At 36.4% G+C, this 25,510-nt stretch overlaps 1 protein-coding gene across 6 annotated transcripts in view; it reads right to left on the bottom strand.

The window, feature by feature from the left end:
• Nucleotides 1-5,677: 5,677 nt before the first annotated feature.
• The window catches only part of PTPRC (protein tyrosine phosphatase receptor type C), a 124,778-nt gene continuing 104,945 nt past the window's right edge, over nucleotides 5,678-25,510 (bottom strand). For all 6 annotated transcript variants that reach the window (XM_082701939.1, XM_082701936.1, XM_082701940.1 and 3 more), the window contains 13 exons: nucleotides 25,222-25,258; nucleotides 25,027-25,124; nucleotides 24,182-24,307; nucleotides 21,651-21,808; nucleotides 21,310-21,445; nucleotides 19,442-19,591; nucleotides 15,000-15,090; nucleotides 13,577-13,710; nucleotides 12,472-12,606; nucleotides 10,704-10,826; nucleotides 10,306-10,481; nucleotides 8,480-8,615; nucleotides 5,678-6,771 (listed from right to left, as the gene is read on the bottom strand). In XM_082701939.1, the coding sequence (XP_082558065.1) occupies nucleotides 6,496-6,771; nucleotides 8,480-8,615; nucleotides 10,306-10,481; nucleotides 10,704-10,826; nucleotides 12,472-12,606; nucleotides 13,577-13,710; nucleotides 15,000-15,090; nucleotides 19,442-19,591; nucleotides 21,310-21,445; nucleotides 21,651-21,808; nucleotides 24,182-24,307; nucleotides 25,027-25,124; nucleotides 25,222-25,258 (1,776 nt within the window). In that variant the 3' untranslated portion in view covers nucleotides 5,678-6,495. The remainder of the gene's footprint in view (nucleotides 6,772-8,479; nucleotides 8,616-10,305; nucleotides 10,482-10,703; nucleotides 10,827-12,471; nucleotides 12,607-13,576; nucleotides 13,711-14,999; nucleotides 15,091-19,441; nucleotides 19,592-21,309; nucleotides 21,446-21,650; nucleotides 21,809-24,181; nucleotides 24,308-25,026; nucleotides 25,125-25,221; nucleotides 25,259-25,510) is intronic.

Genomic DNA, 25,510 nt, shown 5'->3' with positions numbered 1-25,510 from the left:
ACCCAATAGTGCAATTGCTGGGTCATAGGGCAGTTCTATTTTCAACATTTTGAGGAACCTCCATGCTGTTTTCCAGAGTGGCTGCACCAGCTTGCATTCCCACCAACAGTGTAGGAGGGTTCCCCTTTCTCCGCATCCTCGCCAGCATCTGTCATTTCCTGACTTGTTGATTTTAGCCATTCTGACTGGTGTGAGGTGATATCTCATTGTGGTTTTGATTTGTATTTCCCTGATGCTGAGTGATATGCAGCACTTTTTCATGTGTCTGTTGGCCATCTGGATGTCTTCTTTGCAGAAATGTCTGTTCATGTCCTCTGCCCATTTCTTGATTGGATTATTTGTTCTTTGGGTGTTGAGTTTGCTAAGTTCTTTATAGATTCTGGACACTAGTCCTTTATCTGATATGTCGTTTGCAAATATCTTCTCCCATTCTGTCAGTTGTCTTTTGATTTTGTTAACTGTTTCCTTTGCTGTGCAAAAGCTTTTGATCTTGATGAAATCCCAATAGTTCATTTTTGCCCTTGCTTCCCTTGCCTTTGGCGTTGTTCCTAGGAAGATGTTGCTGCGGCTGAGGTCGAAGAGGTTGCTGCCTGTGTTCTCCTCAAGGATTTTGATGGATTCCTTTCGCACATTGAGGTTCTTTATCCATTTTGAGTCTATTTTTGTGTGTGGTATAAGGAAATGGTCCAATTTCATTTTTCTGCATGTGGCGGTCCAATTTTCCCAGCACCATTTATTGAAGAGGCTGTTTTTTTTCCATTGGACATTCTTTCCTGCTTTGTCGAAGATTAGTTGACTGTAGAGTTGAGAGTCTATTTCTGGGCTCTCTATTCTGTTCCATTGATCTATGTGTCTGTTTTTGTGCCAGTACCATGCTGACTTGATGATGACAGCTTTGTAATAGAGCTTGAAGTCCGGAATTGTGATGCCACCAATGTTGACTTTCTTTTTCAATATCCCTTTGGCTATTCGAGGTCTTTTCTGGTTCCATATAAATTTTAGAATTATTTGTTCCATTTCTTTGAAAAAGATGGATGGTACTTTGGTAGGAATTGCATTAAATGTGTAGATTGCTTTAGGTAGCATAGACATTTTCACAATATTTATTCTTCTAATCCAGGAGCATGGAACATTTTTCCATTTCTTTGTGTCTTCCTCAATTTCTTTCATGAGTACTTTATAGTTTTCTGAGTATAGATTCTGTGCCTCTTTGCTTAGGTTTATTCCTAGGTATCATATGGTTTTGGGTGCAATTGTAAATGGGATTGACTCCTTAATTTCTTTTTCTTCTGTCTTGCTGTTGGTGTAGAGAAATGCAACTGATTTTTGTGCATTGATTTTATATCCTGACACTTTACTGAATTCCTGTATAAGTTCTAGCAGTTTTGGAGTGGAGTCTTTTGGGTTTTCCACATATAGTATCATATCATCTGCGAAGAGTGATAATTTGACTTCTTCTTTGCTGATTTGGATGCCTTTAATTTCCTTTTGTTGTCTGATTGCTGAGGCTAGGACCTCTAGTACTATGTTGAATAGCAGTGGTGATAATGGACATCCCTGCCATGTTCCTGACCTTAGTGGAAAAGCTTTCAGTTTTTCTCCATTGAGAATGATATTTGCAGTGGGTTTATCATAGATGGCTTTGGTGATATTGAGGTATGTGCCCTCTATCCCTACACTTTGAAGAGTTTTGATCAGGAAAGGATGCTGTACTTTGTCAAATGCTTTTTCAGCATCTATTGAGAGTATCGTATGGTTCTTGTTCTTTCTTTTATTGATGTGTTGTATCACATTGACTGATTTGCGGATGTTGAACCAACCTTGCAGCCCTGGAATAAATCCCACTTGGTCGTGGTGAATAATCCTTTTAAAGTACTGTTGAATCCTATTGGCTAGTATTTTGTTGAGTATTTTTGCATCTGTGTTCATCAAGGATATTGGTCTATAGCTCTCTTTTTTGGTGGGATCCTTGTCTGGTTTTGGGATCAAAGTGATGCTGGCCTCATAAAATGAGTTTGGAAGTTTTCCTTCCATTTCTATTTTTTGGAACAGTTTCAGGAGAATAGGAATTAGTTCTTCTTTAAATGTTTGGTAGAAATCCCCCGGGAAGCCGTCTGGCCCTGGGCTTTTGTTTGTTTGGAGATTTTTAATGACTGTTTCAATCTCCTTACTGGTTATGGGTCTGTTCAGGCTTTCTATTTCTTCCTGGTTCAGTTGTGGTAGTTTATATGTTTCTAGGAATGCATCCATTTCTTCCAGATTGTCAAATTTATTGGCGTAGAGTTGCTCATAGTATGTTCTTATAATAGTTTGTATTTCTTTGGTGTTAGTTATGATCTCTCCTCTTTCATTCATGATTTTATTTATTTGGGTCCTTTCTCTTTTCTTTTTGATAAGTCAGGCCAGGGGTTTATCAATTTTATTAATTCTTTCAAAGAACCAGCTCCTAGTTTCATTGATTTGTTCTATTGTTTTTTTGGTTTCTATTTCATTGATTTCTGCTCTGATCTTTATGATTTCTCTTCTCCTGCTGGGCTTAGGGTTTCTTTCTTGTTCTTTCTCCAGCTCCTTTAGGTGTAGGGTTAGATTGACAAAAACTGTACATCTTAACATTACCTAGTAAATGGCAACTGATTGCATGTTAGTTGGAGAAATCAAGGCATTAAAAGTTTGATTGACTAAAAACATAATAAAATGAAAGTTTGAGTGACTAATGAGAGAAGTGAAAGCAAGTTTTCTTTCTTCATGGTACCCATACTGGATGATTCTAGACCCCCTTTTCTCATTAATAAGTAAGGAGATAGTATGTAAACTCAGTATAAATTAGAAACTAATGTTTCATTTTAAAATTCACTTCTTTTCATATGTTAACAAGGTACTATCCAAAAAAGTAATAATTAATTGCTAATTTTACATTTCTAATAAAAGAATTAGAAAGATGAACACAAGATAAATTGAATTGAATGGAAAGCAATTGATGATACATAGTTAAGACACTTAAAATCAGTCAGAGAGTGAAGATTTAGAAAACCAAGTTAGCCTAAATGCAATGTGTGACTAATGCAATAACCTCATGCAGAATTCACCAAAAAGAGTGTTCATTAGTTTTTGAAAAATGCCATTTTTCTTCAATTTTTTATTATTCTAAACAATTTTTAGACTATGGATCTTTAAAAGAAAATTGAGACTTGTGACAGGCATCTGGGTGTCGCAGTCAGTTAAGCATCCGACTCTTGATTCTAGCTCAGGTCATGATCTTAGGGTTGTGGGATAGAGCCCCATATTGGCCTGGGCACTGAGTTGGGAGTCTGCTCAAGATTCTCTCTCTCTCTCTCTGCCCCAGTTCCTTGTGCATGCACACACTCTCTCTCAAATAATAAAAAAAATAACCTTTAAAAAAATTGAGATCTGTGACATTGTTCTACAAAGGTTCATTGCATTAAGCCTGTATTTTAATATGTGCTTATATAATTCATATAGGAATACATAATATAATATATTATATATGAGAAGATAATTATTAGATTTTATTATGATTATTAATGTCAATTTCTGGTAAAAGCAGTCTAATTTTTTTTTTAAGTTTTGATTTAAAACTCCAGTTAGTTAACACAGTGTAATATTACTTTCAGGTAAACAATACAGTGATTCACTTCATTACATCACCCAGAGCTCATCACAACAAACATACTCCATAATGCCCATCACTTATTTTACCCATCCCCCACCCACTTCCCTTCTTGTAACCAACAGTTTGTTCTCGATAGTTAAGAGTCTGTTTCTTGGTGGGGTGCCTGGGTGGCTCAGTGGGTTAAAGCCTCTGCCATCGGCTCAGGTCATGATCCCAGAATCCTGGGATCAAGCGCTGCTTCAGGCTCTCTGCTCAGCAGGGAGCCTGCTTCCTCCTCTCTCTCTCTCTGCCTGCCTCTCTGCCTACTTATGATCTCTATCTGTCAAATAAAATAAATAAAATCTTTAAAATAAAAAAAAAGAGTCTGTTTCTTGGGGCGCTTGGGTGGCTCAGTGGATTAAGCCTCTGCCTTCGGCTCAGGTCAGGATCTCAGGTCCTGGGATGGAGCACCGCATCGGGCTTTCTGCTCAAAAGGGGGCCTGCTTCTCCCTCTCTCTCTGCCTGCCTCTCTGCCTACTTGCGATCTCTCTCTGTGTCTAATAAATAAGTAAAATCTTTAAAAAAAAAAGAGTCTGTTTCTTTGCAAGCTGGAACAACTGCTCTGAAAAACAGTATAGAGTTTCCTTAAAAAGTTGAAAATAGAGCAACCCTACAACCCAGCAATCACACTACTGGGTATTTGCCCTAAAGATACAAATGTAGTGATCCAAAGGGACATGTGCACCCAAAAGTTTATAGCAGCAATGTCCACAATAGCCAATCTATGGAAAGAACCTAGATGTCCATCAACAGATGAATGGATAAAGAAAATGTGGTATACCTATACAATGGAATACTATGCAGCTGTGGAAAAAAAAAGAAATCTTGCCACTTGCAATGATGTGGATGGAACTAGAGGGTATTATGCTAAGCGAAATAAGTCAATCAGAGAAAGACAATTATCATATGCTCTCTCTGATATGAGGAATTTGAGAGGCAATGTGGGGGTCAATGGGGGAAAGGGAGGGAAAAGTGAAACAAGATGGGACCAGGGTGGGAGACAAACCATAAGAGACTCTTAATCTCAGAAAACAAACTGAAGGCTGCTGGGGGTAGGGGGAGGGATAGGGTAGCTGGGTGATGGACACGGGGGAGGGTAAGTGTTATGGTGAGTGCTGTGAATTGTGTAAGACTAATGATTCACAGACCTGTACTCCTAAAGAAACTAATACCTTATATGTTAATAAAAAAAAAAAGAGTCTTTTTCTTGGTTTTCCTATCTTTCTTTTTTTTTTTTAAGATTTTATTTATTTATTTGTCAGAAAGAGAGCAAGCAAGAGCGAGCACAGGCAGACAGAGTGGCAGGCAGAGTCAGAGGGAGAAGCAGGTTCCCTGCGGGGCAAGGAGCCCGATGTGGGACTCGATCCCATGATGCTGGGATCATGACCTGAGCTGAAGGCAGCTGCTCAACCAACTGAGCCACCCAGGCATCCCTGCCTCTCTTTCTTGCCTTTGCTTATTTATTTTGTTTACACATGTGGTATTTGTCTTTCTCTGACTGACTTATTTCCCTTAGTATAATAGTCTCTAGCTCCACCATGTCATTGCAAATGGCAAGATTTCATTCCTTTTTATGGCTGAGTAGTATTCCATTGTGTATATATACCTTAAGTTCTTTATCCATTCATCAATCAATGGACACGGGCTTTTTCCATAATTCAGCTATTATAATCTAAGCATTTGAGAAATTCAAAGTCAATGCACTTCTGTTGTGATAAATAGAATTGTTGAATCAATATATTGTACACCTGAAACTAGTAAATACTGTATATTAACTATACTGGAATTATAATAAAATAAAATAGATTTAAAAAAAACAAAGTAAATGCACTTGGGTGAAAGTTAAGCATGAATTTTAAAATGGAAAGTATACATGTACAATATTATATTTCTCATATCAGTGTTGTATTCCATAAAAATAGTTAGATCAGGTTTCAAATTAAATATTTCACACAAATATGTTTGCATAATTCTATTTGTATCCCATGAATATTAATATAAAGGGCATTTGTTTAAAGATGTTTATTTAAATTCAGCTGCAACAAACATAATTCTTGGTCAAAAGTATCAAGCAATGAATTTCACATATTATACAGGGAATAGTCCATGCTACAAAATTATAAACACCATATGAATATAACAAGATAAGCTTGCTTAAAAATTTTAAATTAGATTAAATGAGCTTGAAAGGTAAGGACTAAATGCTAACATATGGAATGTAAGATTTCCAAATGTTAATTTAGTTAACTTTCTTGTAGTAACTACACACACACACATACTACTTTTATGTCTATTTCTAAAAATAAAATAGTAAACTACAAGATAATATATGAGTAGAACAAGGAGGACATCTTGAGGTCATTCTAGAAATGCACATTTTTTTCTTAGGTCTCACACACAATTCATGATTTAAAAAATAGGTCATTTAAACTAAGTTAATATATTCAGTATAAAATGTGTTTTTTCTTCAAATAAGAGGGCAAAATTTCTCAAAAGCATTTAAATTTACTTAAAAGCACCCTCTCTCCCATTTCTGTTGCTGTTTCTGTCTCACACACACACACACATACACACATTCAAAGACTACAAAGAAGATATTTTTTTGATGACTGACAGGTAAAATTTTAAAATATGAATAAAACTGTACAAATGTTTTAGCAAAACTGTCTTAAATATGTTACCTCAGTATTAAAAAAAAAAACTTCTCAAATATCTGTCCAAAGTACTTCATTCATTAATCCACTGTATATCTACTTTATCCTCCTACTTTTTGAAAAATAGAAATAATACTTAATACAATGTTTTGAGTCCTGCATATGTCTTTCCTATGCACTTTGAGTTAAACCTGGACTCGGAGGACCATTGGCAGAATGTTCTGGCTCTTCAGGGCCATTCGTGACTTTAGTACCTTCATCTTCTTTGTTTCCTTCATTGGCCTTATCAAGGGCACCAGTTGAACCAACACAATTAGCACCCTGTTTTGCATTGTCTAATTCATTATCAAATTCGATTTTATCTTCTTGGTTGTTGCTTTTCTTTATTTGTCCATTCTGGGCAGGGTAAGTGCTAGCAATGACATCATACAGGAATTGGTATTGCTCCTAGTAAAAGAAAGAAGCAAAAAAGCTTATGTAATTATTATAAAGAAAGTTTACGTATTTATTTTCATGTCAGATGAAAATTAGCAAGAACTGGTCATCTCCTTGGAAGTCTTGGATAGCAGAAAACTACTCTTTTTTGTTTTTATAAAAAGAACATTTTAAATAGCTTAGTCCCCCTATAGTTCCAAAGGACTGACTGCAGGGTATTCCTCAAAGTTTACCTTGGAGTAACACCAAACATGTTCATTCCCCTCCCAGGCCACGTGGGGTCTCATTTCTTTGCCTTGGCCCATGATGCCACTTTCTGGGCTTATCCTTCTTGGTTTAATGCCTAAGCATCATTCCTCTAAGTATCAGCACAGAAATCACCTGCTTCCGGAAAGCCTGTGCAGATCCCCATAGGTTAAATTCAGTGCCCATATTCATGTTCTTTGTATAATCTCTCTGTCATTTCAATTACTACATTGTTTAATAAATATCCACAGTTTCCTCATACTAAACTGTGAGTCTCTTATTGGCAAGAGCACATAGTAGGCGCTCAGGACATTTTTATAATCAACTATATGCAAGCTCAGTGTCCTGCACCATTAAAAGCTGCATAGATCTGAGTGAGGGGTTAAGCTTATATGATGACTAGTTATGAATTTCTGGACTACCTGGAACATCCAGGTTAGATTGATTACAAAATGCCACACTTGCTAGTCTCACTGGATCCACACTTCTTGGCAAGGTGACTTTGCAGACCCATTCAACAAGAAGTGGAGTCAACTTCCCCATTCCTTGAATCTGAGCTAGCGTAGTGACTCGTTTGGATAAGAAAATGCAGAGGATAACAGATTGTGCCAGTTTCCAAGCCTGGTCCTCAGGAGATCTCGCATACTGCTGCCCTGCTTCTCAGAACTCTGTTGCCTTAATGGGAATGTGCCTGGGCTAGTCCTCCAGAGAAGACACCTGCGTTCTACTCACTCTTGTTGCCAGAGCTAAAAAGTCTTGCAACTGCCAATCTGTTAGTAGGGATCACTTTGGATGAGGCAAATCCCAGCAGATACATTAGCAGTGGCAAACCAGTAAGTGAGCCTTGTCCACACTGGTTGACGCTGATGTGATTGGCAGAACTATTTCATTGCGCCAATAGACTATTGAACTGTAATAGTTCTTTTTTTTATCTGCCACTAATTTTGAGGTGGTTTGTTACACAGCAATACAAATTAATACAGGAGTAAAGATGGGGAAAATTAGGGAATTCATTAGCATTTGAGGAGAAGTTCTTTATGAACTGCCACAACAAACCGCTGGCAAGCTCTAGTTAGTTCTTTTATTAACATTAATAATAATCTAGGGAAGCCTGGGTGGATCAGTCAGTTAAGCCTCTGCCTTCAGCTCAGGTCATGATCTTGGGGTCCTGGAATCGAGTCCCATGTGGGGTTCCCTGCTCAGTGGGGAGCCTGCTTCTCCTTCTCCCTCTGCCTGCCACTCCACCAGGTTGTGCTCTCTCTCAGATAAATAAATGAAATCTTTAAAAAATAAAATATAATAATTTAATGTGAATTATCATGTAGAAAGGGAAGATAGGAAAGAAAAATAGGTAAATAGAAGAGAAGAAGAGAAAAGTTAAGGAATAGGGAAGACAAGGAGGGAAGGAAAGAAAGAGAAGAAACTGTTAAAATACAAATGCAAGACATCGAAAGCAGCTGCGAGATCTACTTACAAGTGTGGGAACCATTCCTGGTCTAGCTCTGCGGAGAGATTTTACTACTTGAAAAACATCTATTACTTCTTCCGTTTCTGCGCTTTCCAAGAGATTTAGCAAAGCACAAAATAGTCCCGTTTGCTGAGATCCATCTCTATAAAATGAAGAGAAGTTTTAAAAAGAAAATAATGCTACACTTGATGGAGAAGGTGATATTAGAATAAAAACTGAGAGAGATGAAATGCATTCTTCACTTCACGTTTATTGTAATTATGTCATTCCATCTCTTAAGAGCAAAACGTTTCCGCTCAATGCTTTTTTTGGAAAACTTTTTTCAGTTTGAGAATATAATAATCCCCTTCCCTTATAGATTATCATGCATTTTTTTTTACATCTGAAGTTGTAAGGAAGTTGTTAGGACAAATATTGTGATGCCAATTTGACAGATGAGGACATCAAGACTTAGGGAAGATAGATAAAGACATGCCCGAAAGCAATAAAACCAGAAATATGGGACCAAATATTTTGTATATTGCTAGAACGCCTGCCTTCTCTCTTTCTCTCTTATGCCTCTCTAATGCTTTTTACAAATGTCCACATTTCTGTATCAATAGAAAAATGACACCTGGTATAATTATTAATAGAGGACAACTCAATGATTTACTTACCTATAAGAAGCATGTTACATTATAGTAAAGATTCAATTATGTTATTAGCAGGATTTTATTTATTATACATAACTAAGGGACATATAATAGATATTCAGCCATATCTTAAGAAACACATATAATTTTGAAGTTTAACCTTGCCTACTTTAGCTTTCTTTTGCACAAATATCACCTTTGAAAACTCTAATAATAATTGAAAAGTCGTGCATCTGTAAGGATTTGATACTAGTGTATGCAATTCTAATAATAATAATGAAGCTTTCTTGAAATTTCTAAAAGCATCTCAGTAAATTTACATTTCTCATTTTCCTTTTTATTTTTATTTTGCATTTACTCTAATATTTTTATGTAAATATTTTATATTATGCATCCTTCTTTCAATATCTCTTATTTAAGGTAGCTATGTAGGCATCTCTCACACATGAAAGTCAAGGGTCGGGACATCTGGGTGGTTCAGTGGGTTAAAGCCTCTGCCTTCAGCTCAGGTCATGATCTCAGGGTCCTGGACTCGAGTCCTGAATCAGGCTCTCTGTTTAGCAAGGAGCCTGCTTCCCTTCCTCTCTCTCTTTGCCTGCCTCTATGCCTACTTGTGATCTCTGTCTGTCAAATAAATAAATAACAACTTAAAAAAATACTTAAAAAAAAAAGTCAAGGGTCTACATAGTAGAAATTAATAAAGTCAAAAATTATTATATATAATAGTAAAGTCTTTTCAGGTAATATATAACTTGAGATGTTTACTGAAGGCAAAGCATCCATTCCTTTAGATTGTCTTAAGACCCGATAGGGTGGATCAATGCATATAAGCATAAACAAAATTGATATCCATCCACCTGTCTGTTCATGCATCCTGCCACTTATTCATTAATTCATCCAGGCCATAAGACATTCAGATTCATTGTGAGGCACTGGGAGTCAATGTGACACTGGTATTAAGAAACTTATAGACTAAAACTACTGCAGTATAATATAATCATTGCTATCATTATTTCTATAACAGTCATAGAAATTGCTCTGTATGTGCAAGCAAAACTGAGAGTGACTGATTCCACAAGAAGCTTTTGTTGTGGTCATGCATTTTATATATCAGGATAAATAGACTTTAACAGGAAGTGTAAACCATGAAGTCAAGCATTATGCTGATTTTTAGAGAATATCTTATCAAATCCCACCCACCTGCAGTGAATGAGCAGAGGAGCACTCTTGTGATGCTTATTCCCTTCAGGGGAATTCTTGGGAAGATTTTCTTTGAGAGTCTGGATCATAGAGATCAATTCTTTGGGTTCTGCAGGAAGCTCTGTCACATTCCAGTTATTATACTGGTACTGGTACACAGTCCGAGAATCTTTCCTCTGAAACCAGAAAAGAAGGGAACATTAATTCAAGTAAGGTTCAGTCCATTTAATAATTTAATAGTCACACTGTCTTCACAATTGCTTTCATTTAACCCTTAAAGGTTTACTCTAAAAACATTATACAGATTTCTCTTTGCTTTTATAGAGTTAGTTATATTAGTTTTTCCACCAGATCAGTTACCAGAACAAAAATACATACTCCTGAAATTATTTACATACCTTGGAATGTCTCAGTTCAAATACACGGAGGGTGTAAGCTGGAGATTCTTTGGTATCTTTCATATCAACTTGTATATCTCCATATGTTTGCTTTTCTTCTTCCCAATACTGAGCACAGGCTTCCTGGATGACAAAGAACACAATTCAACAAGCCCCACACAAGGGTTCTGTTTGCTTTTTAATATATTCAGAACATCTCTTACTGTCTCTGTCTCTCTTTGCCCTTTCTCTCTTTCCCTGCATTCTATCAGATTGAAATTACTAACTGTGTTCTAAAATGGAAAGCCACACATAAAGCTCTAAAATCTAACTTCAGTATGGTGGACATCCATTTCACAACATCTGGTGTTTCCTTGTGTGAATGAATCAAGGGAACTGAGACATAACCAAAGTGGCCAGGACACCACAGGAACGGCTCTATCACCACTAGTGTAGGTCTTGGAGATCTGTATCTTCCTTCCATACCCTTATTATCAACACTTCTTCAAAATTTATAGATTGAGCTGATGTTGATCATGACCCTTGCAAGAAGTGTCACTATCTTTCCGGTGGTCCTTGTGGAAGGAGACTTCATCTTTTGGAGTTTTGTCTCCGTATTTTGAAGACCAACACCATGAGCACCCTTATATAAGTTGACTCCATACCTAAGTAAAGAGTCAGACTGAAAAGCAGGTGGAACACAGAAGTATGTTCTCTCTGCAAATGGTTCTGCACCCATTACCATCACAGTTGCTGACAGTGTTAGGCATTCCTGCCTCAACTAGCGTTTTAGTTCCTGGCTTTCACAATTTAGGTGAAAGAAAAGAGTGCTGGAATTCCATGCTGGAAATCTGAACATGTTACTTCTTTTTAAAAAAAATTTTTTAAAAAATCATAAAACAAAACGTGTCCTATATCCAGGCATAAGGCACCAAAGAAAAGACAAAAAGAAAAGGCATATAGTTGCATGCTTATGAGAATATTCACTAAATACGCTGTAACATATACCAGGTAATATGTTAGGTACTAAAACTAAGTAAAATCTACTACTAGTGAGATTTTGATAACCCAAGGTACTAAGGAAAAGATCAAATAAATGTCACAGGCATTAAACAGATCAAATTAGATCTTGGGTTCACCTCCAACTATAAAATTTTGTAATAATAAATATTACATGAACATAAAGAAGGCAGGATTTAGATAAATTTTTCAGGAGTTCTAGAAGAAAAGGATCAAAATGGAAATAAAGGACACTTTTAGACATGGGAATTCCAGTAAATTAAGTCTCAGTGATGAAAATGCAAATGGTGTGTCAACATTCAGTCAGAAAACCTACTTGTCCAGAATAGAAATCATGGAAAACATAAAAATATGAAGAAAATGGAATTATTTTTGAGGGTTTGGTTATTGAGGGTCTTAAACAACACACTGAGGAGTTTGATTTTCATCTGAGGAAAACAGAAGGAAAATGTGTCTGTTGTTTGTTGTTTGTAGCAAGCAGTAACACTGGGATTGCTCTGCATGAGTTGATCCATTGATGGTGGGTAGGACTGGAGAAACAGTAGCATGAGAGACTGTCAAAACCCAGACATGAGATTCCAAAGACCAACACTTGCATGGAAGGTGGTAAGAATGAACAAAGGTAGCTTTGTGACAGAAGGGTCAAAAATCCTATGGTTGAGTTGAGAATCAGGAAAGTAATTCCTGAGAATCAGGAAAGTAATAAGAATGGAAAATGATATTTTATGACAGAAATACAAAAAATATATATATTCTTAGAAGTACAAACCTGGTCTCCATTCTTCAGCTGTGTCAGCATAACAATAACTCTGACTTTTCTTTGGAATACCATCTGCCAAAAGTCACCAATGGTCTCTTTTAGTGGTCCCTGAGCAGCAATCATCACTTCGGGTTTCCAGTAACTCTTTAATAAGAAAGAGAGACAGAATGAGAGAGAGAGAGAGAGAGAGAGAGATTCTGTTACTCTTGCTCACTGATGAGAGAGCAATGGATTCTTAAAATAATCATTTGGAAATATTGCCACTTAATTTGATATCAATTCTGTAACATAAAAATATTAAGATCCTTAGAACCAAGAAACAATGTAATATCTATATGTAGTTAGTTAATGATACTTAGTTAATGATAATACTTAGCTAATAGTGTGAAATCAAGTTTAGAACATATGATCTTAACAAAACTAACAAGTTTTTCCTTCCAAAACTAACTTCAAAAAAAAAGTAAATGTGGTTGTAAAAAGAAAATATGTAAGCATTTCAGATTATCTTCACCATGTCTCTCCACTTTGCTACCTACACAGTCTTATGATAACTCTGAATTAAACTAATATTCTACAAGTGTGTCTTAGAAAAATTTGGAAAATAAATCCAACTTCATGTACATGCAAAAAGAATTTTCTGAATGACTATGGTTCCTTGTTAGAATTTTCTGCTTACTGAAAAAAAAAAGTTATGAGACAGACTCTTTAATAACTCAGATAATCTGAATGAAATGTTTTAGCTATGCAAAGATGCAAATTCTTATTTGCCTAAAATTTGGGTATCTGAGTAAGTAGAAACATTTTCAAATACTTATATTTGCTCAAATTGTATTATCTGTATTATTTGAAAGAGTCCTACCAGTCATAAATTGTAACTAATAAGCATTGTCTTATTTTGTATCAACACACTAGGTTTTAATATCAGTCTTTCAGTAAGCTAAAATACAGTATTAAAAATGAAAATTTTGTGTCAATCAATAATTATTGTCAAGCTCATCATTCTTTTATAAAATTACTTAATGAATGACCATAAAAATATAGATTTTTATAATGTATTCTACAATACATTTTTTTAAAGGGTTAGATCCTGGGCTTGGGAAATGCAAGTACCTACCATTACAAAAGATGCATTGATGTATCTACTTGTTTCCTCGGAGTCACTGTCATCATCAGAAGATTCATCTGAATCATGCTCACTCTCTTTGCTCATCTCCAGTTCATGTTTGAGTGGCACTCTGTTAAAGTCATCTATGTAAAATAAATTAGTGGTAAGTCTTTCTTTAAAAAAAATCAAATGCCCTCTTGATTGTAATGTAGAAATTAGTGAAGTAACAGACTGCATAGTGTAAATTTACTGAGGTACATGAAGTGAGACCCTACATAAAATTCAGTGTGTATTGATTAACAAAATCACAAAAAAGAAATCTAAGAAAAAGCAGCTTTCCAAAAAGTTCCTAGGAAAAAATGGGATATAGCACCATGTTAAACAATAAATAGATATAATATTCTATATAATCATTCAGTCTTTGACACATATACTTTAGTTTTCCATGGAAAACGGAAAACTAGTTTTCCATGGAAAATCATCATTCTGCTAGATACGTTTAAAAATACATACATAAGTTTGAAAAAATACATAGCTTAGGTAAAAACCTAATTTCTCATTTATATCCTGTTAATATCAAATTAACAATCTTAATTACATAGGTATCTCAGGTGACTTATTATTCAATCAAGAAAATTATTTAGTGCATAATTTCCAAGTGTTTCTCAATTTCTTTAATCTATAATATCCTGACAAATGATCCGATTAGCTATATCATCATCAATTCTAGATTTTGAACTAATATTTAGAAGGACTTCAGCCAAATATACATCGATATGATTTATTTGGTTGTCTAGTTTGTTAGTTTATTATATTTTCTCCATGCTGATTTATGCAAATTTCTCCATGCTAGTTTATGCAAATGAATAAAATGAGAGTTGTACCAGGCATGATCCTATAAAATTCTTAAATAACAGAATTCAAATATTGAAACTGTACATATGTTCTTAGTCTACTAAGTCTGATGATTAACAGTTTATGGGGTGCTTTTTACCTACTGTCAATCTCCCAGATAGAAGGAAGGGAAAAAGAGAAAACATAAAGGAAAAAAAGGAAGTAATGGTTGCTATTGGCAGTTACCCTGAAACAAATAACTGAAATAAACTCAACATGAGAGAGAACTAGTAAAGTGGACTTGGCCTTTTTTCTCCCAGCTTCAGAGGTTACATCTTTCTGGAAAACCCATTTCTGAAATAATTGATAGAAAATAGTAAATTGGTAGAAAATATTGTAAACAGTCTATCCTCCAAAGTCCATTGTGAATGTATGGGGTGCAAAATATTTTCTATAATTAAATTTAAATAGCCCATTAGTTATTCCTTGCTCTGAACCCGATGTTGAAAACTTGCTTCAAAATCATTTGTGTGTGTGCATGCAAAAAAGAGTTTAATTTTATCTGATACCAAAGAATAACACAGAATGAGCTACATACATGGAATGATGTAAGAATTCCTGTTTTTACTTTTATTCTGTTCTTGATTTCCAATGTGCTGTGTCCTCCAGCTCCTATACGAAGGAAGTCTCTGAGGGTGAAAAAACAGAAAGGAACACGGCTTTTAAAATGCAAGTTGTGCTTTTGTTTATTATTGTGGCAAAAGATGTTCCCTAAAGAAAAGTATTACATCAAATTTTGTGGAAATGTGTATTCATTGCGTATAGTTCACAAGTTTTAAGTTTTCTTTTTAATTTTTCAGGCATTTCATATTTTTGACATGGTGAGTTTGAACTCAAGATATACAATCATTTAACAAAATAGGTTTCCCACTTAAGAGTTGCTGGAGAGCAAAATAGCAATGGTTTGGTCCTATATAACTGAAGCACTACTGTATCGATGTTGATGATTATCCATATTACAAGAGGCAGTGGTATATTACTAGAAATGGTCAGTAATAAACTCTCCAGATACAGCATTTGCAGAAGACTTGGCTCATGCTTCAAATAATTGATGCTTCATTTGCTTACACCTTCCGGACCGCTTTCCTTCCCATTCACAGCAGATGATCTAGCAACAAGACCTCTCCTGTCTGCTGGGGAAGCTCTCAAACCCTTTTGCATTTCTGTTTCTGCTTTTTACCGTGTGCACTTCCATTTCTCACTTGAAAACATCAACAGTTTCTTAACTGGTCTCTTTATCTTCAATCAATCTCACTTGTTCTAATCCTTTTAAAACAGGAAACAGAGACCCCCTGAGGCTCTCAGCAGTTTGCCTTAACTAGGAAGCATTCAACTGCACCAAAAACCCTTCAGGGCTGCGCTGTTCATTGCTGGGACCAGCCTCACCCTATGCTGGTTCCCTTCCACTTCAGCCAACCAACTTCTTGACTCTGATAAGGGTGTGAGTTGTCCTTTAACTTTTATGAGTTCTAGGCCTAGGCTACCCTTTTCTCTTGTCACTCTGCTCATTTCAGACTTGCCTTTTAACTCTCAGTTTAAAGATTTATTTATTTATTTGACAGAGAGATAGAGGGAGAGCACAAGTAGGCAGAGTGGCAGGCAGAGGCAGAAGGAGAAGCAGTCTCTGCTGAGCAAGGAGCCAGGTGTGGGGCTCGATCCCAGGACTCTGGGATATGACCTGAGCCAAAGGCAGAGGCTTAACCAACTGAGCGACCCAGGAGGTCCCTAACTATCAGTTTAAATGCCATTTATTCTGGAAGATCTCTCTGCCTGTAGCCCTTTCTTTGCATTTGTTCTTAAGTATTTGTCAAATGAATGAATAATCTAAACCGAAAGAGCTCATCATATACAGTTCATTAGGATTTTATATACACGCAAACATATGTGCATGGGATGTGTGTGTGTATGTACATATATATGTATATATATATATATTTTTAAATATGGTATGCTCTTTATATTATATGTGTGTGTATACACACACACACACACACACACACATATATATATTTTTAAATATGGGACGCTCTTTCAAACTAAATATGGTTTGATACCCCGTATCAAACCCCATGCATTGCTGTGTAACTGAGTGAATGAAAACCTCATTTTTCAGGGCGCCTGGGTGGTTCAGTGGGTTGAGCCTCTGCCTTCGGCTAAGGTCACAAGCTCGGGGTCCTAGGATCGAGTCCCACATCTGGCTCTCTGCTTAGTGGGGAGCCTGCTTCCCTTTCTCTCTCTGCCTACCTGTGATCTCTCTCTCTCTGTCAAATAAATAAATAAAAACTTAAAAAAAAAAAAAGAAAGAAAGAAAACCTCATTTTTGAATACCAGGCCGTTTGAACTCCCGGAGGCTAATGCTTTGGAAAGCATCATACTTTTTGTCTGTCAGAATGGTCACCCAGTGGCCCTTGCCCTCTAGCCAATACCCACTATTATAGATAAAACTAATGGCTTACCCTCATCTAAGACTGGAAGGGCTTTTCACACTTCAGTCTCAGCTTCCAAGCGTATCCATATCTGCTAGAGCTCTATTACTAAATAATTATCTAAGTCGTTATTCTCAAATTACAACTCCGTCTCTTACATCTCACCAGTCAATGTCTTCCTCTCTGCTCTCTGGTACTCAGGGTCTGTCATCAGTAAACTGCCACCCATCTTAATGCTTTTCTCCCAACAGTTCCTTCACCTTTTATGCTTGGGGGAGTAGGGGTGCACCAGGTGAAACCCAACGGTCTCTTGAGAACACCACCAAAAATGCATTAGTAGGTCTTTGGAAAAAAAACAAAACAAAACCTGAATTCCCCACATACATCACAGCTTGAAGGAAAGATATGTTCTGTCTTTGCTACCTGTTTCTACTCATTTCTCCTCCTCATCTACTCATTTCTCCTTATGAGTCCTACTCATTTCTCTTTCAAAAAGCCCAACTACTTCGATTTTTCTGACACCATGTCATATATAGCTTTTGACCTTTGTTGGAGGCTCCAGGTACTGATTCCTGGATCGCTCCTTCTCATTTAGTTTTAGACTTGCCTAATTTTTCTTCCCAGGTCTATCATCATTCTTGGTTACTTCAATATTGACAAGGATGATCTATGCAATGCTCTAGTCTCTTCTTAGCTTCTTTACCTCCTATGACCTTTCCCTCCACTCTTCTACCAACCACTTTCTCCATTCCACCTCTGTAAGTTTCATTTCCAGCATTCATTTAAAAATTAAAATTTCAATAATCTCATTATTGAAAATTACCTCTTTTCTTCCTAGTCATTTATTCTAGTATCTCCAGTCTAGCATTGTGCAATCCTATCAAAATCTTCCACATACCACCCTTACCACTGTCGTTAAGTGCCCCATGTCCTTCTGCAGCCAATTTGCTCTTTATCATCCACCACTATATCATACATTTGCAAACAACCTCAATTACTTTGCCTCCGACTTTCAAACAGTAACTTCAAGAAATCCTAGATGGGCTTAAGCCAACTGTCTGTATACACAGCCCCTATTTTCAATGTTTCTGTCAAAACAATAAAACCAAAGGACTCTTTAAGTTCATGACCATAAATTTGAAATGATGTAACAGTTTCCTTCAATCTACTACGTTGCCTAGGGAGATGGCTTTCCTACTTTGACATAGCCTTTCCATCTACTTTCTCCTTCCTCAAATATAAGTGTTTTTTGTCCTATTCACTCCTGCCCCGCTAAACTTTTAACTGATGATCTTGCTTCATACCCTCTTTAGAAAGAAAAGACAACTGACAAGAACAGCCTTAACTTCCTATCACCAAATCTAGCAAGTGACCTACATCTCTCCTCTCATTTCTTTTCTTCCTTTATGCTTAAATGAAATAATTTCACTATTTCTATAAGTTATAGTCACTAGCTGTGACCTGGGTGACACACTCTCACCATGTCCACTGTAAATCACTCTGACTCTTGTACCCAAAACTGTACTCGACACAGGGCAAAAACCTAATCATATTTGTTCAGTCACAGAATTTACTCTTTCTTTTAGTGACTTTACATGAGAATGTCTAAATTACATTTATAAATATTTCCAAACATGGATCAAATATATGTATATGTGGTTTAGCAGAGTTAGTGTACTGATAGGTGGTTGATCTGTCAGCTAAAAGGGTAAGAAAAAAGCAATTAAACATCCTTCCACTCAAGATTACTCTGGCAGGCTGCTGGTCCTTCCACTATGCTTGGGTCTTCTAGGGGATTGTGTTACCTGCTGATTATTGGATGCTCTACCTACCCCCTCCTCAACACCTCATCCTCATTTTGAACCAAAACATTAACCAGTTCTGCATCTGATTAAAAACGTATTCCTGGTCCTGTGAAACTCTCCAATTTGGCCAGTTTGGTAGTTTACAATTCATTTCAGTAAACTGGAAATCATAAGAGAAAAGTTGCAAATTTTTTTTTTTTTTTAACAACTGAACTATTTGGAGAAAGCTGTGAGAATTCTCTGAGTGAGTGAACTATATCCTAAGCTAGCTTTCCAAGTAATAGCCCAATAAATAGGTTAGGACACATGTATTTATCCTTTAGTTTCTGTCTACCAGCTCCAGCCAGTTAAACTTTCTAAGTAGTCATAAACTCCTCTAATTATTTCCTTTCCAAACCAAACCAGATGTAGTTTTAAAAGGTGAGATGCTACATTGCCTTTGGCAGAGCAATTTTGTACGTATATACTATCTATTATTTTGACACTATATTTTATACCACCTTAATGAGAAATTGTTAAAAGTGTGGGCTGTAGACACATTTCTAGGTTTAAACAAGTTTCCTTTGTAAGAGCTTTTCACTTTCGGGCATTTCTCTTAAACTTTCTCTGTCTTAGTTTCCTCTTCTGTGCCCCATTGGTTGTGGGAAGGCCCAGATTCAAGAACCATGTCAAACATAAAGCGCAGCACTAGAAAATAGCCCTCAGTGAAAGTTATCCATAGCTATGATTATTGTTATCACTATTATTACCTGGAATTCAGCCTCTAGTGGAGATGGCTCACTGGGTGGATCTCTTTTCTTCATGTTAAATAGATATGGATGTAATTCAGACAAACTCACTTCTGTTTCCCCAAATTGATTGTATTCCACCAGGGCCTGATGGATCAGGATATACTGTGCCTACAATTCCAAAGGAAAATATAGATAATTAACTGACAACTTACAGTCCTATAAATCACATTTAAATAAATTATACACCTCCATAACTTTCCTCATATTGGGACAATGTATGCAAAAGAAAACTGATACCTATAACACTTGAATATTGTGGAATGTGGCTCTCACAGTTTTCTAGAATGTGGGCAAATTCCATGACCGTTTTTTTCCCAGTAAAAAATAGCTTGCTAAATAGGTTAAATATCTACTATATAGTGCATAACTTATATTTTATTTCTAAAAATCAGAAAGCATTGTCTGTTACTTCCTTCAGTAATTATTATTGATCCTTCAACTCAATTCACTAATATATAAAACTATAATAAATTTCGCACTGTACTTAAGAGGAAAAGAACACAAATTGATAGTCCCTAGAACACATTTTTTAAAAAGAGTTTCCTAGAATTATTTAAAATAGAGGAAATTATTTTTTAAAAAAGCACTATGCCAAATCAACATTTAACAACTCCTAACTTTTTATCATATTTGAATCCACTATTTTTAAATAAATGACATATTTCTGATAAAGTTCAAGCCTCTTTAACCACTAACTCCAGCGCCCTGACTTTGACTGTATCCTTTTACCCCATTTACTTTTTCCATAGGAACTATTTTTTTTTTCCTGGTTAACAATCTATCTTTATACTTATGCACTTACATTTATGTATCTATAAACATTGTACATTTTTATGTGCTTCTTTAAAATTCTATACATTTTATCTTACATGTTTCATTCAGTGATTTTATTCACTCGTGGTTTTCATCTGAGCTTCTAACCACATGGATGGATACAGACAAAGATTATCCCTTTCAACTGCATAGCATGCGTTGTCGGGCATCTGTATGTCTACATTTCCCCCCTTTCTCCATAAATATGAATAAAGTCTTGTCTTGTCTTTTCTTTCCTTCTTTCTCTCTCTTTCTTTTTTTTTTTCTTTTTTTTTTTTTTTTGGTTATTCTATCAATGTTTAATTCAATGAACATTCTTGCACACCTTTCTAAATGTGCACATTTGCAGGTGCTTCTCTTGGGCATAAACATACATGTGGAATTGCTGGGTCAAGTGCAGACAGTTTCAATAATAACCCTCACTTACAAGTACTGGCTACATACATGTCCCGGGAACTTGCCTACATACTTTCCTTGGAATACCTCTTCATCAAAACTCCATAGAGTGAATAGGTCATTACCTCCATTTTACACATGACTTAACAAAGGCACAGAAATATTAAAAACTTGTGAAAGGATACACAATGTTAAGAATTAAAGGCAAGATATGAACCTTGGAAGTGTAGGTCCAAAATCTGGGCTCTAATCACTATACTATATTGTCCTCCCTGGTATTAACTTTATGAGATTCTGCCAAACTGGTTTTCAGTGTTTTATTTATTCTTTTTTCCTTTCTGACACCTGTAAATGGCATTTTATTATTTATCTATGTGTTTGTTTATATAATTAAGAATCATCCTTCTTCTACCGTACTTTTTAACCACTAATGCAAAATACTTCTAACGGGTGCTTACCAATTGATTTAGTTTTCAGGAAATTAAAAGAGAACTATTTTCACCCACTGTTTAAAATTTCAAAGACTCAGGATTTCTTTTAAGATCACTGTTCCCCCCAACAGGAAAATTCCCGTCAAAAAGCAAAAGGGATATTGGGGGTTGAAGGTTGGCTCATACCTCCACTTGAACCATCAGGCATCTCTGTCGCCGTAGCTTGACGACATAACCATAAACATCTACTTTGTTTTCTGCTTCCAGACCTTCTAGCATGGCATCAATTCCAATATAAGTGCCCGTGCGTCCAACACCAGCACTGACAAGGCAAACAAACAAAGTGAAGGCATGATCATGGCAGGGAAGTGAAGGGAAAAGCTGACGGGGTGAAGCAGAGGAAGGAATGTCAGTTTCTCCCCACAGACTGTTGCCCAAAGTAGCAACTGCCAAAGGGAAGGATGTCCCTACCAGCCTCAAGGCGAGGACTGGGATAGCTCTGGCACCTGCCGTGGGGCTCCATTTACCTGCAGTGCACCACAATGGGGCCGCTGAAGAAGTTGCTGAAAGCGTTCACTCTCCTCCGCAGCTTGAGGAGCAGGTGAGGGTCTTCAGGCACCCCATGGTCTGGCCAGCTGGTGAACTGAATGTGAGTCACCTCTCTTCCTGTGGCTTTCTCTTTTTTCTAGGCAAAAGATATTTTCTTTAAATATATATATATATTTTTTTAAAGCAAACTACCTGACAAGTAAGTGAAAGGAGGGGCAGGACCAAGAACTCCTCATGCAAGTGTTTTTCAACCATGGTGACATTTTCCTTTCCAATGGATAACCAGCTGTTGAGACATCATGCAGGGTTGGCAAGCACTAACCGGTAAGCAAGAACTCACCAGGAAGGCAATAAGCTGTGGTAAATGAGCTGAGGCTTCAAGGAACTTCCATGCTGCCATGCCAGAAACAAACAACAGAAACACATGCATGCACCAAAAATGGGGGTGTGGGTGGGGTAGGAAAAGATAGAAAGCAAAGGCCATTCTCAAATTATTCTCAATTATTCTGAAATAATTCTGTCTGATAGACCAGTAAATTTTCTTCAAGTGAAGAAAGTCTGATAAATTATTTGGTTAATGCTATGTTTTGTAGGCGTCTTATATTAGAAATGTTAGCTCAGACTGTGGGGAGACAAGTGAGGAAAGTCAGCCCCAGACTATGGCTCATATTTGTCCCAACTTCAAGATAACCCCTTATTCAAGATGAATAATTCATACTTCCCTGAGCTGGTACGAAGAAGAACCACCTACATTTAGATAGCAGAAGAAACAACAAAACTTGGTTGGTTGTAATCTTCTGGTAGGAAATAATTATATTAATTAAGAATAATAATGAGACCAATCGATGTAACCTGATCTACATATGACCCATGTATATGGACTGGGGTTCTCATGCCTAAGTCCTTCATGTATTTTACCATGAACTATCAGTGGTGGAACCATTGCCCCACAGCCCTCTGTGGTTATCATAGTAACGCCATGGTAGGCTAAGAAGGCCTTGGAAGAAATACACAAGGGGTAGGGGTATGTTTTGTGTCTTTATCCCTCTTTAAAATATATTCACATACCATAAAATTCATTCATTTAAATGATAAAGTGTTTTATTATATTCTCAGAGTCATAAAATCCTACTACTAGCTAATTACAAGACATTTTCATGACCTCGCCAAAGAAACCCTTACTGATTAGCAGTCATCCCTCCTCCTGCTTCCCACCGCGCCTCAATTTCAAGCAATCCTAATCAATGTTCTGTCTCTATGAATTTGCCTATTCTGGACTCTTCATAACAATAGAATCCTAGGGGGTGCCTGGGTGGCTCAGCCAGTTAAGTGTCTAACTCCTGATCTCAGCTCAGGTCTTGATCCCAAGGTGGTGGGTTCAAGGCCCATATTGTGCTCCATGCTGGGAATGAAGCCTACTTAAAAATAAATTAAAAAATAATAATAATAATAATAATAATACAAAAACTCCCAAAAAACCCAAAAAACTCGGAATCCTATAACATGTGTGAGGACCTCCATTTTAACTATTATCTAAGGCCACAGTGACAATTCTTTTTTCCAAACTAAACATTTTATCTTTGCTACATAGTTAGAACTTTGTATTTCTTCTTTTTAAAAGATTTTATTAATTTATTTGACAGGCAGAGAGAGAGCAGAGGTTGGGGGGGTGCAGAGAAGCAGGCTCCCCGCTGAGCAGAGAGTCCAATGTGGGGCTTGATCTCAGGACTCTGAGATCATGACCTGAGAGGAAAACAGAGGCTTACCCCAGTGAGCCACCCTGGTGCCCCAGAACTGTGTATTTCTTACAGTTCTCTAATTGTGCCATTTGCTTTTGTTTTTCTTTTCATTTTGTTTTGTTTTGTTGTGTTTTTTTTTTTTTTGGTTTTTTGTTTTGTTTTGTTTTGTTTTGTTTTTTGGTGCTAAAAGGTAATTTTATTAAAGTACCAGGATCTGTAGGCAGAAAGAGCTCTCTAATTGTGCCATTTGGTTAAGTATTCTCTCCATAATGGTAATGGTAATAGACCCATTGAGAAAAGGGCCATTTTATCATTCATTCAATAATCCAATCATCTATTCAACACTATTAATGAGCTCTTCTCTTTATGTCAAGAGTCACAACATTACTATATATATTTGAGTGGGAGACTGGGGTGGGAAAAAGAGGAAGAGAGAATATGACTAGCATGGAGCCCAACGCAGGGGTTTGATCCCACAACCCTGAGATCATGACCTGAACCAAAATTAAGAGTTGAACACTTAACCAACTAAGCCCCTCAGGTGCCACTACAGATACTTTTGATATGACTTGGACAAATACTACTTTCTCCAGTCATTTAACTTGACCCTGTTGGCTTGTGTTACTGTTCTAGGGCAACCCCTCCTCCCGTAGTTTGTTAAAATAGTTTTTCTTAGATAGATTATAATTTCTTACATTTAATTTCATTCCATAATTGTACTTTTAGACAACCTATATGAAAATAAAAATCATATAATGAAACAAACTCACATTTGTAATGTTTAACTTCTGAATGATATAATCTGGACATCTTTTGTACTCGGTGATCTTTACAATGACATCTCCAAAAGCCCGTGTGCCCTCTTCCATTGATGGCCAGTATTCTGCACACTTGTTCTATATTTCAAAAAATATTAAGAATTTTGGTTTTTCATTTAAATAAATTTGTTTATTGAAATTAAAAACACAAAACAAAAAATATTCATCTGAAAGTCTCACAACATTTATGTACTCTTCTTCAAGCACATATACACCTCAAACTGTGATGTTTGAAAAGTATTTCATTTCCCATTAACGTGTCCTGAAAGATTTCTCCATGCTACCTAGCAGAAGGATGCTCTTCCTAGGCTTAGCTGCATATTAAAAGAGGATGGGCTCAGTTGTCAGCAGAAATGATGTGGTTGCATGCAGTTAATTTCAGGCTGCAGGGTAGGGAGGTTTTCACGCTTCCTAAAGTCCTATTACATGAATTACCACCTATCTGCCCAAGGACAGTCTTGTTTTAAGTATTCATGAGTGCTTGTGAAATCAGCACACTGAAATGCACTAAACTCATAACAATGCACTAAACTTATAACAATACTGCGAAGAAATGGGAATCAAATGTAAGGCCAGCAATTAAGCACAAACACTTAAACTTCATTCATACATACATATATTTAAGTATGTACATATTTTATTATTCTACATGTAAGAAATGTTTAAGTCAAGTGTTACACTGATTAAAATAGAGAACTGTTTTTGTCATCAAGCAATATGTGTGTTTTGTTTTGTATTTTGAAATGCGATTCAACATGCTCTTTTCCTAACCCCCATCTTCATCCTATGTCATTTACCCTGTTTCCTTCTTCACATCGAGTGACCATGACAATGACCGTGGCTTTCTGTTCCCAGATCATCCTCCAGAAATCATCAACAGTTTCATCCCTGGGACCTAGGAGGTAAATAAATACTAACTGATAAATATCTTCTGATAAAAGAACTATAAAACATTTTTTTCAAAAAGAATGTTAGACTGTCAGGTAAATTACCTTGTGCAGCAATGTATTTCCTGGGTTCTTTGAAGCCCTGTTCAAAACACATACAAAGGTATATCATTTAGTGAACCCTCAATTACTCATTTACATGCAAAATGTAAAATGTACATTAAAGGAGGTTGATTTAGAGCCACCATTTCTTGGTTGTGGATTTTTCTGAACATTTTCAAATTATAAGGGGGGATTTTATTAACTCGTGATCACCCATTAAACTGTGCCAAACATGTTAGCATTTACAAACCATATTCATGGCTTTCATGTATCTTTGCCATATACCCAAAAC

This window comes from Mustela nivalis, assembly GCF_964662115.1.
Source record: "Mustela nivalis genome assembly, chromosome: 16".
Classification (NCBI taxonomy): domain Eukaryota; kingdom Metazoa; phylum Chordata; class Mammalia; order Carnivora; family Mustelidae; genus Mustela; species Mustela nivalis.
The sequence above is the reverse complement of the archived record's forward strand: the minus strand, read 5'-3'. Positions and strand labels throughout refer to the sequence as shown.